The following is a 15,457-nucleotide window of genomic DNA, read 5'->3' as shown; positions in this document are numbered from 1 at the left end:
TCCTCTTTCCAAAGATCATATCTAACCTCTACCTAATCATAAAAACATTCACCATGTAAACTTTAAGTTTGGAACTTAATTTTAATTATTTCCCAGTTTACTGGACTGAATTTGAATATAGATATTTAGAGAGCCAAAAATTGTAAGCCTTCCTACATCAGGTGGGTGGGGAAACTGCTTAGTACATGAGTAAGGATGGTTATTGTAGAGCTAAACACTTTAATGGGAAGACTTTAGAAATTAATGCGCCATTAACTTTGCCTTTATTTCATGTTAATTGTAAGTGTAGTTAGAGTTTCAAATGACGTTAAATTCAGTTCAAGTTTAGAAAACTGAGAAAATATGAATCAAAACTAACACAGCCAAGAAATTCCACTTCTAGGAATCTATCTTAAAGAAATAATCAGAGATGAAATCAAAGATTCATGTGCAAGGATGTTCATTTTAAAGTTATTCAGAGAAAATGGAAATAAATGCCCAAAAATAAGAGAAAATAACCATTTTTAATATATTAAATAGTGGAATGTTACGTATAACTATTAAAAATTATGTTCTCAAGAATATTTAACAAAATCATATAGTGAACACTTAAATTGTACTATGTGAATTGAAACAAAATCCTTACTTTCTGAAATAATATATATGTGAATAAATATATACTATATATGGTAATTGCAGCAAAATATTAACAGTGGTTATATGTAGGTAGTATAATTAGGGTATTTTCATTTTCTTACCCATATTTTCCTATTTTTCTCCAATAATATATATCAACTTTATAATCAGAGAAAAACTTTAAAAAAAAACACTAAGATGGCGGCATAGGTAAACACCTAATCTGCTGCCTCGCACAATTTCAAAACTACAACTAAAAGACAAAACGTCTATCACCCAGAACCACGGGAAAGCTGGCTGAGTGGAAGTTCTACAACTAGAAGGAAAAAGAAAAGAGAATTGAGACGTGCACAAGCGCTGAAAAGCTGAGTCACGGAGGCACGCGAAAGGGCTGGCGGTGGGCGACTGGGTGAGCTGCTTTTTTCAACCCGAAGGGAGATAAGCTCCTGATTACTCTGAACTCCAGTTTTTGGGGAGACGCGGGGGACCCAAACTCCTACGGGGAGAAGCTGGACTGTCTGCCATCGGGTGGGAAAGTGAGGGTGGCTTTCTTGCAGAGGTGCACGCAGCAATCATTGTTTACTGCGCTGGGGAGTGGGATGCGGAGACTTGGAAACACGGAGACGCAGAGACGGCTGACTGGCAGCCATTGCTATTTGCCACGCCCTAGCCGAGTGACTCCCTGAGACCCCGCCCTGCACAATCTACAAACCCACCCAAGCTCCATGCAGCGGCTTTTGCATATAAATGGCCTGCCCGATTGCAGCTTAACCTAACAAACTGCAGCTCTGGTCAGACAGCTCCAAAACCTCCAAACCCCAAGCAAAGAGGAGAAAACTGTAGTTCTCGCTGTAGCTCCTGCTGGGTGGCCTCAGACAGTAGCTGACCTGCACCCCATTGGAGATACAGAAGCCAGTGTATCTAGTCATCAGTGTGAGATGACACCAGATTCCAACTACTCACATCCATAAGTGACACATTCAAGAGGCAGACTCAGTGAGCACCAAAGTCCCACTGAAGCAAGTCCTGCCCCATAAGCGTGTCTACAGCACAGCAGTTCTTCTGTTATAGACACAGCAGGTCCTCACAGCCAATTGGCCTGGAGGTCAATTCCTCCCAGTGTACCAACAGCAATCAAGGCTTAACTACACCAAGACTTTGCCCTCAGCCCACAAAGGGGTGTACCAAAGGCGTCCACCTCAGGTGATAGGGGAGGCTGAACCACTGGGCCCTAGAGCTCACCTACCACAGAAAACCACTCCATCAACACAGGGAAGCAGCAAAATGCAGAGACAAAGAAACATGTCACGAATGAAAGAAATGGAGGAAAGCAAACTACTGGACATAGAGTTCAAAACCACATTTATAAGGTTACTCAAGAATTGTCTAAAAACAACCGAGAAACTTGATGAGACCTCCGAGGAGCTTAGTGAGACCTTCAAGGACCTTAATGAGAATGCCAAAAAAATGGAAAAGGACCAGTCAGAAATTAAGCATACACAGTCTGAAATAAAGAATATACAGAAATTCAACTGTAGATCAAAGGACCCCAAGAATCAAACCAAAGATCTGAAATATGAGGAAACAAAAAACACCCAACCAGAAAAACAAAAAGAAAAAAGAATCCAAAAATATGAAGATAGTGTAAGGAGCCTCTGGGACAACTTTAAGCGTACCAACATCTGAATTATTGGGGTGCCAGAACAAGAGAGAGAGCAAAATATTGAAAACCTATTAGAAGAAATAATGACAGAAAACTTTCCCTACCTGGTGAAAGAAATAGACTTACTGGTCCAGGAAGTGCAGAGAACCCCAAACAAGAGGAATCCAAAGAGGACCACACCAAGACACATCATAATTAAAATGCCAAGGGCAAAAGACAAAGAGAGAATCTTGAAAGCAGCAAGAGAAAAACAGTTAGTTACCTACAAGGGAGAACCCATACAACTGTCAGCTGATTTCTCAACAGAAACTATGCAGGCCAGAAGGGAGTGGCAAGAAATATTCAAAGTGATGAACAGCAAGAACGTACAACCAAGATTACTCTACCCAGCAAAGCTATCATTCAGAATTGAGGGTCAGATAAAGAGCTTCACAGACAAGAAAAAGCTAAAGGAGTTCATCACCACCAAACCAGGATTATATGAAATGCTGAAGGGTATTCTTTAAGAAGTGGAAGAAGAAGAAAAAGGTAAAGATAAAAATTATGAACAACAAAATGACATCAAATACATACCTACTAACAAGTGAATCTAAAAATCAAGTGAATAAAAAATCTGATGAACAGAATGGACTGTTGAATACAATAGAATCAGGGACATAGAAAGGGAGTGGACTGACAATTCTCAGGGGGAAGGGAGTGTGAGGGGTGCAGGAAGAGATTGGACAAAAATCTTGCACCTATGGATGAAGACAGTGGTGGGGGTAAGGGCATGGGGTGGGGAATCAGGTGGAGGGGAGCTATGGGGGAAAAAAAAGAGGAACACCTGTAATAATCTGAACAATAAAGATTTATTTAAAAAAAATAAAAAAGAAAAACTTTAAATGTTATTTAGAGACTATCCTATACACTTAAAAAAAACAGTACATTTTCTGTTGATAATTAATTAATTGAGCCTAAAAAAATATAAATCTTACTCATATAAATATTAGTCTTTTCTGAGTATAGAAGCCATCAGTTTAGACAAATAAACCATTACATTGAGCACCTCTGTGGAGTAAACTTGCTAGTTACTTAAGTCTGTTTACATAAGTTCACACAAACAATACAAAACAAACTGTAGTTACCAACTGAGACCACCAGGTGCCACTGTTGCTTCATAGAAAGGAGATGAAATACCTAACATGAACTTGTATTTTATTAAGACTAGACAATGCTTTCACCCACTCTTGCATTAAAATGAAGTCTTCTCAGAAGCATTACTATTAGTTAAATAATTTTATGCTTATATCCTAAAAGGTCATTCTGAAGAGATACAGAGAACACATTGTACCAAGAAACAGATTCAGGCCCTGGCAGTTGTGGCTCAGTTGTTTGGAGCATTGTACCGTATACCAAAAGGTGGCAGGTTCGATTCCCAGTCAGGGCACATATCTGGGTTGCGGGTTTAATCCCTGGTGGGGACATGTATTGGACACAACTGATCAGTGTTTTTCTCTCACATCCATTAAAAAAAAAAAAAAGAAAGAAATAGGTTTAGGTCATAAAAGCTAACTATTTTCAAATACCCTACTAACAGAATTTTAATGCTATCCATGTGCCACTTTCTCATTCCAAAGTTGAATGGCTGGGATGCAGGTCTCCAACCTTGCTCTGCTACATTCAACTGTAAAATTTTGGCAGTTACTTAACTCTCTATCCATAAAACAGTAATACCAACCTCATAGTTGTTGTAAAATTGAATAACGTCATGAACATAAACAGGGTTAGACAACTTATTACCTCTTTCTGCAAGGGTAAGGAGCTCCTCTTGGCTGCTGAAACCACATCTAAGTAAGACAGAATTTCTGCCCCTGTGCTAAAAAGGGTGCTAGACTTAGTGTCTCAGGACATGGGTCTTTCTCTAATTCAGGGTCTGTCATGAATGAAGCATGAACTATGAAAAGTCATTTTATTCAATGGACATTTCTCATCTTTGAAATAGAGGTTTGGGCCAAATAGCTCTCAGGTCCCCTCCAAGCCAAAAATCTATAAAACCTGTACCACAGAAGGTATCATTCTATTTTTACATAATAGACTTTTTAAAAATATATTTTTTTATTGACTTCAGAGAGGAAGGGAAAGGGAGAGAGAGATAGAAACATAAATGATGAGAATCATTGATCGACTTCCCCCTGCACCCCCCACTACTGGGGATTGAGCCTGCAATCTGGGCATGTGCCCTTGAATTGAACCTGGGACCCTTCATTCTGCAGGCCAATGCTCTATCCACTGAGCCAAACCAGCGAGGACCATAATAGACTTTTTGATGCAACATTTTGCAGGTATTAAAGTTGGGGTTGTGACACACATGTGTGCTGTCATCTGACCACTCAGCACTTGTTGAGCTCCTTCTATATACCAAACGTGGTGCTAGACTCTGGTGATATAAAAATGATGATAATACTATCTCTTACTTCAAGGACTTTTCAGTCAAATGGAGAAACTGATACAAATTACAATGCAACGGGGTGAGGGTAGGGACTGAGGAATATCTAAGGACTGTGGCAATACATGATGAGATAGACACTTGTCTTCAATATGCTATTCGTCAGTCAGTTTCATGGAATTAAGAATAACTCTGAGGGCCTTGGCCAGATTGGCTCAGTTGGTAAGGTCCCTGGTTCGATTCCCAGTCAGGGCACATGTCCGGCTTGTGAACTCCATCCCTACTAGGGGGCATGCAAGAGGCAGCCTATCGATGTTACACTCTCACATCAATGTTTCTCTCTCTCTCCCTCTCCCTTACTTTCTCTCTAAAAATCAATTAAAACATGTGTATTTTTAAAAAGAATAACTCTGAGGGACTTTTCTGACTTGCCTAGAGCTGTTTCCAGGATGAAGAATTTTCTGGGTCATCTTTCTGTGGCTATTCGATTTTTGCCTCAGAGACATAGGCAGGTATTTTCCGAAGTACCATTCCTGGGTTTTATAACCCGTATGGAAATGAAAAGTGAATAGCCTGTGGCACAGCAGAAAGGCAGATAATTATTTGGGTTGACCAGAAGAGATTCTCCTGTCATTCTGCGCAGATGTTCACATTCAGTTTCATTCTAATTATCTTCCTAAATTTCCTCTCCTCCTTAGTGTTTTTCATTGACCCTTTTCTTGACAAAATGCTACGCACAGCTTTTCCAAACTGTTCTCAACTGGGTCAGCAGCTCTAAACCCCTACTGGCTTTGTGCTATTGCCAATATGTCTTTATTTTTTTAAAAAAATATATTTTATTGATTTTTTACAGAGAGGAAGGAAGAGGGATAGAGAGTTAGAAACATCGATGAGAGAGAAACATTGATCAGCTGCCTCTTGCACACCTCCTACTGGGGATGTGCCCGCAACCAAGTTACATGCCCTTGACCGGAATCGAACCCGGGACCTTCCAGTCCACAGGCTGACGCTCTATCCACTGAGCCAAACCGGTTTTGGCCAATATGTCTTTATTAATCTGAGACTCCCAAACCAGGGCATTATGGAGGTAGAGAAGCAATGGAAGAGCAAGTGCCAGCCTCTGCTACTTGGCATTTCAAAGGCTACCGAATCCGCATGTGCTTACCAGACTCTCTGTAGTAAGTTCTGGCAAATCCTGGATGGTACAACAAGGGTAATCCAGGACCGAGATGCTGCAAGATGCAGAGATAAGGACAGGCTTTAGGTAAATGGCAACGGCAGGAAACAGTTGTATGTTAAAGGGCAGGGGTTATTTCTCTCCAGCAGGCCCTATCTATTTCCCAAATTGCTTAGAGACCTTAGCTGAAACTGAGGGCTTTGGTGCCAGGCAACTCTAGCTCTAGTCTCCTCTCCTCTCGGAACTAACAGAGTTCTTCCAGGCTGGCCCCCATCTGGCAGAGGCAAAAGAGAGCAGAGAGAGGTCTGTATAGCCACCTTTCTCCTTCCTTCTTTAAAGGAATATGTAAACTTGTCTGGATTTGAGTTTCTGTATTTAAGTATATGCTTGTGTATATGTGTGAATATAATTGTGCTCCCAGAGATGCTGCTGAAACTTAATGCACATAACAAATTGTGAATGTGAGGATGCAACGCAGACTTCTGTGTCTCTTTCTGAAAGCCAGGAGCTCTAGGGAATAATCACATAGGCTACCCTTACAGGAAGCTTGAGACAGAGGCAGCATCCTACAGCAGGGCCAATCTAGTAGCTCAAGAATGGTAATAGCATCTGCCTCCAAGGGAGCTGGAGGCTCTGTGGTGAACCCAGGGAAGCAGGAGAAATAAGGCACCACATGATGACAGGAACATAGTCACTTAAAATGACAGCTCTTTCTTTCCTCTTCTCCCTTCTTCATTAGTACAATGCAGAATTGAGATTAGGTAATCTCTAATACTTCTCATGGTTGGGACATTCCATGAGGTTTTAAACACCAATCTTGCCCTGGCCCGTGTTGCTCAGTGGTTGCTCAAGAGTGTTGCCCTGGGGACCAAAGGGTCACAGGTTTGATTCCCGGTCAAGGGCACTTACCTGGGTTGCAGGTTTGATCCCCAGCCCCAGTTAGGGTTTATGGAAACCAATTGATGTGTCTCTCTCACATCAATGTCTTTTTTTCTCCCTCCCTCCTCCGCTCCCTTCCACTCTCTAAAAATCAATAGAAAAAAATATCTTCAGGTAAGGATTAACCAAAACAAAACAAAAGTGAAAAACTACCAATCTATCTGAACTAATGCAGTTGGAAATACATAAAAGACGTTGCAAGCAGGGGATACAAAGAAGAGTATGGGGTTCCTTGGACCTGTCTCTCTATTTCGAAAGTCAAACTCTATCCAAACAAAAGGCAACAATTTATTCCACTAGAAATGTTTACCTTTGTCCAAGAAACACACAAAGATAACCTAGGGAACAAAGGGAGGAGAGGAGAGGTCAATGGCTCTCTCTACAATGTTGCTCATCATCTTAATTCACGCTACTAGATTCTCCCAGGGTTGCCAGTTCTCTGCTGCTCCTTTAGGAAAAACATTCTGGGCTGGCTTATCCACTCAACTACCCTCCTCCCACTGACAAAGCCCCATGGCAAAGTAGGTGCTGGTGACCAGGAAATGGGGGCGGGAAATCAAAGATGGATTTATTCTAATCTCAGTGAATTGAATTCTAGCCTCAGGGGGAATAAAAGAAAGTTACAAGTTTCTACAATATCTAGCATGTAAGAGCCACAAGGAAATTGTGCAATAATGAGCTGTGGGTGCTCCAAGTTTCTCAGGGATTATGCAACAGTGAAGTATAGTATGGGTGGTAAACAGGAACACCATCTTATCCAGGCCAACCTTAGCAAATGGCATAGTCTGGCTCTGTCACTCTTTCAACTCCAAATCATCTTGATGGGCACATATTGGTTTGTTTGCCCCTCCTCTTCTAGGCCAGGAGTGCATTTAGCTCCTGAACCCAACTTCCCAGCCACAACTGATTGATCCAGGGGCAGACTTCTAACCCTGGGAATGTGGAACAAGGATTGAGAGCCAATTCAGTCTGAGTGGCATGGGGCAGGACATGTTGAGCTCATGTGGGTATATTTCACAGAGTGGCCTGGGAAACAGACACTACTATTTGCAAGTGAGAGAAGACACTGGAGTGGAGTACAGAGGCTTGGTGTCCATAGAGAGAGGTGGAGGACTTCCTGGGATCCCTACACTACAGACCAACCCTGAGGCTCAGACCTGCATCCCTGTCCTAGGTTCCTAAAGATGATATATCTCCCATTTCCTTCTAACAATTTACCTCCTATGCATGAACCAGGTCTAACTGGTTTTAGTTACTTACAACTAAAAAGGTTGACTGATACACAGAGGTGCCTTCATGAAGCTGTGGCCCCTACCTAGCCCAACCTACACTTCCATTTTCCCTAGTAATTCAACTAGCAAGTCTTAGTGTTAGTTTTATTTTTGTTAATCTTCATCGAAGGATATTTTTCCATCGACTTTTATAGAGAGTGGAAGTGAGGGGGAAAGACAGAGAGAAATATCCATGTGAGAGGGACACATTGATTAGTTGCCTCCTGCACATGCCCCAACCAGGGCTGAGGATTGAGCCTGCAACTGAGGTACATGCCCTTGACCGGAATCGAACCTGGGACCTTTCAGTCTGCAGGCCAATGCTCTATCCAATGAGCCAAATCAGCTAGGGCTTAGTGTTATTTTTAAGGTGGTCAGTGCATAAGTCTCCTGTAGTTAGAAAAAAACAAAACCAAAAAACCCCTGAATTCTCCAATGCTTCCTTCAAACAAGAAAAGTATTTAAATCACTCTCATATATATTTATCTTAACTAATGCTTATAAAAGCTCTATGATTCAGTCAGAAGAGGTATTATTTTCATTTTAAAGATGAAAATACTGTGGCTCAGAGAAACAAAGTGTCTTACTTGAGATTACATAGCTGGCAAATGGCAGATCCAGGCCAGGAATCGAGGTCTCATGACTTCAGGTCCTCTCTCTCTCTCTCTCTCTCTCTCTCTCTCTCTCTCCCTCTCTCTCTCTGTGTGTGTGTGTGTGTGTGTGTGTGTGTGTTTTAAACTACATATAAGTAAGCTGCCTCTCCATGGAGGAATTTCAGGCAGTACTGACATACTGGTGAGGCATCATCTCCTATCCCCTCTCCAGTCACTCCAAGTAATCCGCCTTCTACTTTAGAAACTTTGCCTCTATTAAAGCACTTCTGGTAGACTCTACTGATTCACAGGCTTCCAGTTCTCATGGAAACAGCGAAGTAAGGAACAAGGATCTGTTCTGTGACCTTCCCCTTTCTGCCATGTCCCCACTTGGCTGGAGGAGTGGAAAGCAATTTGTATTCACAATTGTGATCAGAAAGCAATTTGTGTTCCGATCCTATCTTTGCTGCTTACTTAACAAGTCTCACTAGCATGTTAATCTTGAGCAAGTCAATTAGCCTAAGTTGTTTCCTAATTGGTAAAATGAGAAATAAAACTTGTTGTAATACCACTTAGAACTGCTTTGGAGAGTAAATGAAATAATGGATAGAAAAATAATGTTATTTTAAAAATTACAAATTGATCTTTCTATTATTTTTCAGTTACAAATTCTCTATAACACTTTACAGTTTACAAAGTAGTGTAACTAATCCGACTTATGATTTATACTAAGATTGGGACTGGCCAGACAAGCTATAAAGCTGAAATTTCAACGTTGTAGTTTTATTACTTTGAGTCATGACATTTTTCAGTGGTTTTTTTAATTAATTAATTATTTATTTATTTATTTTAAAATATATTTTATTGATATTTTACAGAGAGGAAAGGAGAGGGATAGAGAGCCAGAAACATCGATGAGAGAGAAACATCGACCAGCTGCCTCCTGCACACCCGCCACCGGGGATGTGCCCACAACCAAGGTATATGCCCTTGACTGGAATCGAACCCGGGACCCTTCAGTCCGCAGGCCGACACTCTATCCACTGAGCCAAACCGGTCAGGGCGATATTTTTCAGTTTTTAAAATTTTAAATATACAAATATCTTTGTGATGAGGCCAAATCATATACCCCAGCAGCTAACACTTCAAGGAAATTAAATAGTAATAGTTCTAAAATAGAAGGGACTTGGGACACCAGAACTGACAGGCTCAGAAACAATGTAATTTTTCTCAATCATCCCAAACTAGCCCTTTTGAAATAAAACTGTCCAGAGTCCATACCTGTTTTTAGCAGTGATGTAGGACAAAATATTTTGATTGAAGAATTTCAGGATCAATGGAATGCAGTTGGCAAATACCAAATGTTGTGATACATATTCAAACTGAATTAAAAGATCAAAGTGGAAAGGGCTGCTTATTTGGGGGAGAATAGAAGATCTGTATGAAAAACAGGCAAATATAAATCTAATATCCATCCCTAAAGATATCCACTGTCCACTTGTGTTATCAGTCTTTCTGCCTGGGAAGGGGGAGAATCGTCTCCAGCTCGCCCATCCATCCTACATGGAGGGGGACAATCTGCAGCGTTATATAGGTTGCAAACTCCTGACCAAAAGCACACAACATAAACCAGAAAGAAAGCCCTATTGCAGATCAACAGAACTGCTGTGAGATTTGTTCTTAAGCTCAACAGGAAAGGAAGGCAACCCCGAGGGAGTTGTCTTCCACACCAAAGCTCTGGCTCACAGGGTTTCAAGTGTGATTGATATAGCAAGGACAGGTGCAACTCACCCCAGCAACAGCTGGCATCACTCAGCCAGCATGGAGACAACACATAACCAAATGGACCACTGGAATGTGGGCTCCAATGCCAGTCTGTATGGTTCCCTGTACTTAGAATATCATATTTTAATGAACGAATCAACAAGAGCTCTTCAGTCAACAGATACTGCACAGAGAATAAGTCGAGGATCTCTTTGATGAGCTTAACACCACAGCACAGGGGCTTCACTTTGCTCTCCTGAATCTGGATGGGGTTTGTGTCCAGGAAGACTTAGTGGAGGCAGTGTCATGAAGTTACGCCACCAGGATTTTGCCCAAGATACACTGATGAGCATCAGACACAATTTTCTCCAGATCCAGAACCTAGACTGGTAGGACAGTGCAGAAACTGGGTTGAAAAAGCAGAAAATTGTGCTGTTTTATATCCTCTATTTCTTCCTGATTACCAAAAAGTAGCCTTGGTAGCAAGCTAAGCTGCCCTCTGTCCCTAAATGTGTGGTTGGGGGGGTGGGTGTGTCAGCTGGTGCTGCCCATTTCTCTTTTTTGCTCAAATATTTTCCCCCTGGCAGCTGACCCAGGGTTTTTTCCCCAAAGCCCCAGATGGAGGAGACAACACATACTCTCTATCAAGTGATGGAAAACTTTTTCCAGTTTTAGATGTGTCTGTAGCCTTGTCAAGATTCACTGACATTGACACACACTGGCAAGACCCATCAAGCCACCCACCTGTCTGGCTGTTGATCCACCTACTGCCACCAAGAGAAGCAAACAAGCATACATCCTCAATCCTCTGTCCTTTCTACTATGACCGCTGTCTCCCACCAAGCCCAACTCCTCCCAGCCCTGCTGCTCAGCAAACATGAGCAGAAGCGTGAGCACCCCGGACACACTAACACACCTACAGATGTCTCTGAATGCACTAAAATAGTCAAACCTGCCATGGACACAGACCCTGCAGGGCCCCCCCTGCCCTCTGAGGACCTGCTCTTCCACCAGCAAGCTTGGGTTTGACTTCAGAGGAGGAAAATAGAGCAGAGCCTCTGTGCAGGAATGACAAGCCTCCTCTCCCCCGTGGTCTCACCACAGCGACCATCCATTCACTGCTTCCATCTTCCCCCTTACCTTGGCAAAGCTTACAGAAGAACCAAGTCTAAACTCCTTAGCCTGGCAAACAATGCGCTTATGAGGAAACAGGTTAACCTTTCTTAGCTTTGGTTTCCTCATCTATAAAACAGGCATAAAATAAGACCTACCTCAAAGGGCTGAGAGAATTAAATGAGATCCCACACAAGCCTAACAGCGTGCCAGGCCCATTACAGGTACTTAATAACTGTGCACTATCACATGTGTTATTATGTGCTCCCTGTTGTCCCCTCCGGCCTTATGGACTTTCACAAATTAGCTTTTCTGCTTGAAGTGCTTCCTGTCCTCTTTCCTCGACAACTCCCACATTGTAGCTAATCTCTCTTTAGGACTCCGGTTGAAGTCACTTCACCTCAGGCTGGATTAGGTATTTCCCTATCAGCCAATGCTTAACTGTGCTTACCACTCTACGATTGGATATTTATGTATCTGTATCCTTTACAAGACCTCTAAGCCCTTAAGAGCCAGAACTGTGCCTTATTCAGAATTATATCTCTAATGTTAGAAAGGTGCTTCGCACATAGAAAACTATTCTCAACATGCTCCCCCCCCCCCCATTTTTGTAGAATGCTCGAATCCTATCATCCATTGTTTTAAAGCTGGCTGGGCAGAGATTCCTATCCACAACCCTCAGGTAATGTTCAAAGGTCATAGACATCAACACCTTTCTAGAACAGTTCCCCACATCCCACACCATATCTCCACCCCAAGTTTGTACAACAGATACCAGTATTTTGATTCCCTGAGTGAGACAAAGAAAGATACTCAGCTGGATTACAAGGACTCTTGTGTCCCTTCTTTAGGAGACAGGGCCTAGTGAACACTAAGATCCGTGGAGAAGCGCTCCTAGCTGCTCACCTGGTAGATGTGGTTCAGCTTGAAGTGCTTGAGGAGGAGCAGGAGCAGGGCAGAAATACTCTTTACAATGATCTCCTTGTGCCTGTTCACATCGATGCCCAGCTTCATGCTCTGGAGAACAGTGACACTACAATAGGGATAGGAGGGGTCAATGCAGAGGGTGGCTGGATACATAGATACATATAGATACATATAGATACATAGATACATAGATACATATTTGGATCGGATACAATGTACACAAGAGAGCCAGAGCTTAGGAAACCCAAATTTCTGTGCTAGGGAAACCTCGAGTTCCTGCAGATAAGCCCGTCTGGAGAAAAGCTCCTCTGATCTCTGTTTCTCTCTCTCCTTTGGCGAGCTCATCCCTTGGCAATGTCCACCCACATTGCTGCCCTCCAGACCCTCAATTCTGAGCTAAAAAGAGCACAGCAGAGAGCACTGCAGTGGAAAGGGGCTACTGGTGGGGGAAGGGAGATCTCTTTGGAGATGATCCCTGTGTTAACCAGGTGGGGTGGGGACTAGAGAGATCTCGCAGACAAGACAGCTAGTATGCAGCAGCTGCCACAGTGGAAGCACTCACGGCATCTCCTCAGGCAGGACATCTGCCAGAATATTGATAGAGTCTGTCTTAGCCTTGGAGGTGGGAGCTGCAGCCAGCAGAATCTTAAGCAGAGCAATCTGGAAAGTAGAAAATGAGGAATCCATCCCATTCTACAAGGTTATTTTTCAATACCTCAACAGTCCTATGAGAAGTGTTTTAAAGTCTTCCTCTAAGTTCTTTCCTCAATGACCAAATCTCCCCAGCCTCCAGAGGGGCAACCAGGTATCCAGTCCTGAGTGGCCTGCCTGTGAGATTCAGGAGCCAGAAGGGAGCTGACAGGCTGCTGTGCTTCAAGACTGCTCTTTCCAAAGAGGAAGGTGGAAAAGGCAAAGTGAGAGGGACAATGCCTAGAAATAAAATGGGAGGTAGAAGCAAGATTTCACTTCCTCTACCCTTTCCTTCCCCTCACCCGGACCATTAGCATCCTCACCATTCTTGGCCTGAGGCTATCTAGAACATGAGACCATAGCAGACCTCAGAGGGACTAGGGCCCCCAATACACCCTGCACAGATCCCATCTTAATCTCTATCCCTCCGCCAAGTCCCCCTTCCTCTTGCAGGAGTCCTGAGGAAAGCTCAGAAGTCTAAAGTGTTAGAGAAAGCCTTGACTGAGGAGTCAAAGCTCAGGAAACAAGCTGAAATGATGGATATCTCAGCTTGAAATGACTCTCAGCTGTCTGTTCCTTGAAGCAAACAAGGGCAACTTCTTACCATGTCCTTACCCCACCATCTCTTACCATGTACTGGGGGAGGCTATACAGCATGCCCTGGTAGAGGATTTCACATGGCGTCTCTGGTACTACCTCTTCCCCCTATGGCAGGAAACACACAGTTACCCAGGCCATTTTCCAGTTGACCAAAGGCTATGTGAAGTGTGGCATAAAAAGAGCACTGAGCTGGGAGACATAGGTTCTACCCTCGCTGGGTCAATGTTTCATTATATGACCTTGGGTATGTTACTTTCCCTACCTGGGTCCTCATTTCCTCTTCTTTAGATAAATGGGCTGGGCTGGATGACCTCTGAGGGCTCTTCCAGCCCTAACAAGCTATAATTCTGGTTTTCACATTATCTGGAGTCGATCCAAATTCTTTTTTCCATGTCCCAGCTGGATCAGGAGTCAAAACTCCCAGCTAGAAGATGGCTCAGACCACTGCTTTGCTGAACACATGTGGACTTAATTCAGGCTGCAGGTATGCCTGGGACACTGGGAACAGACAGCCCAGACAGAGCCACTTCCCAGGGTGTCAATCTGAGGCCATCTGAGAGTACTAAAATGCTCTGAAGCCAGAAAGGAAAGGTAGGTGACTCAATAGAGGGGGTTAATAAGAGAGATGGGTGTAGCCTATGGCCTGGAGAAGCAGGAAGGACTATTGGCTGGTAAGCTTTTAGGTATAAACTATTTTTACTCCTCTATTAGCCCTTACAACATCCCTTTCTCCTTTCTGACCAGCCCCCTCATGCATAACTCTCTCCGTCCTTTTGATGACCCCATCTAAGCCTTTTACCAGAGTATGGAGACAGAGACCTCCAGTGCTTGAGGGGCTACTCAAGGCCACTGTCATCTTTGGGCAATGCAGTCCTTCCTCACCCAAGGTCTGTCTATTACAGGGCAAGGGTCACTGCCATAAGAACCTGAGGTAGGTAACTAAGCCCCTTTCATCCCACACAACTCAGCTATGCTTAAATAAGCGAAAGTCTTAAATGGGCATTCAGTAAAGCCTGGCAATCCTGTGTGCTTGCCTTCTGCTATCCAAGAGGCCTATTTCACATCTTCTCCCCTTTCTCAAATCAACCCCCTTGCCCCACAGCCCCTCCATAGTTGCTCACCCTGCCTCATACTTCATGGAGAAAACAGAAGCAACCAGACAGGCACACCCTCATCTTCTCTTTGCCAAATTTACCGAACCACCTGTGCTCCTATGACAGGCCAGCCCTCCACTTGTGCTTAGAATCTCACACTCTTTTCCTTTGTCAAATGTAGCAGTTCTGTATGTATCCTCTCCCTCTTGGTTCATCTCTTTAGGATGTAAACATACTCTAGTGTCACCTAGCTATAAAACATTTTCCCTTGACTCCACATCCTCCTTCAGCTACCAGACTTGTTCTATTATCCTTCTCACAATAAAACTTCTATGTTGTATATGTCAACTGTCTACCTTCTTTTGTTACATTCCCTTTTCAACACACCAACTAGGCTTCTAGCCCCACCACTTCACTGGAGGTTGCTCTTTTCAAGGTTATCAGTTTTCTTCATGTTGCCAAATTCAATGGACACCTCGTTCTTATTATGCTCCACTTATCAGCAACATTTGACATAGAAGATCACTCCCTTCTTTTTAAAAAAAACACACATATTTTTATTGATTTCAGAAAGGAAGGGAGAAGG

General features: G+C 43.0%; 1 protein-coding gene across 3 annotated transcripts in view; it reads right to left on the bottom strand.

The window, feature by feature from the left end:
* The window catches only part of STRIP2 (striatin interacting protein 2), a 60,809-nt gene that overhangs the window by 19,144 nt on the left and 26,208 nt on the right, over positions 1-15,457 (bottom strand). For 2 of the 3 annotated variants that reach the window (XM_080666306.1, XM_080666305.1), the window contains exons 14-18: positions 13,808-13,882; positions 13,050-13,147; positions 12,467-12,593; positions 9,965-10,065; positions 5,869-5,935 (exon numbers count right to left, since the gene is read on the bottom strand). In XM_080666306.1, the coding sequence (XP_080522432.1) occupies positions 5,869-5,935; positions 9,965-10,065; positions 12,467-12,593; positions 13,050-13,147; positions 13,808-13,882 (468 nt within the window). The remainder of the gene's footprint in view (positions 1-5,868; positions 5,936-9,964; positions 10,066-12,466; positions 12,594-13,049; positions 13,148-13,807; positions 13,883-15,457) is intronic. The other variant, XM_080666307.1, reaches the window with a different exon arrangement.

Source organism: Plecotus auritus, assembly GCF_963455305.1.
Source record: "Plecotus auritus genome assembly, chromosome: 4".
NCBI classification, from domain to species: Eukaryota; Metazoa; Chordata; class Mammalia; order Chiroptera; family Vespertilionidae; genus Plecotus; species Plecotus auritus.
The sequence above is the reverse complement of the archived record's forward strand: the minus strand, read 5'-3'. Positions and strand labels throughout refer to the sequence as shown.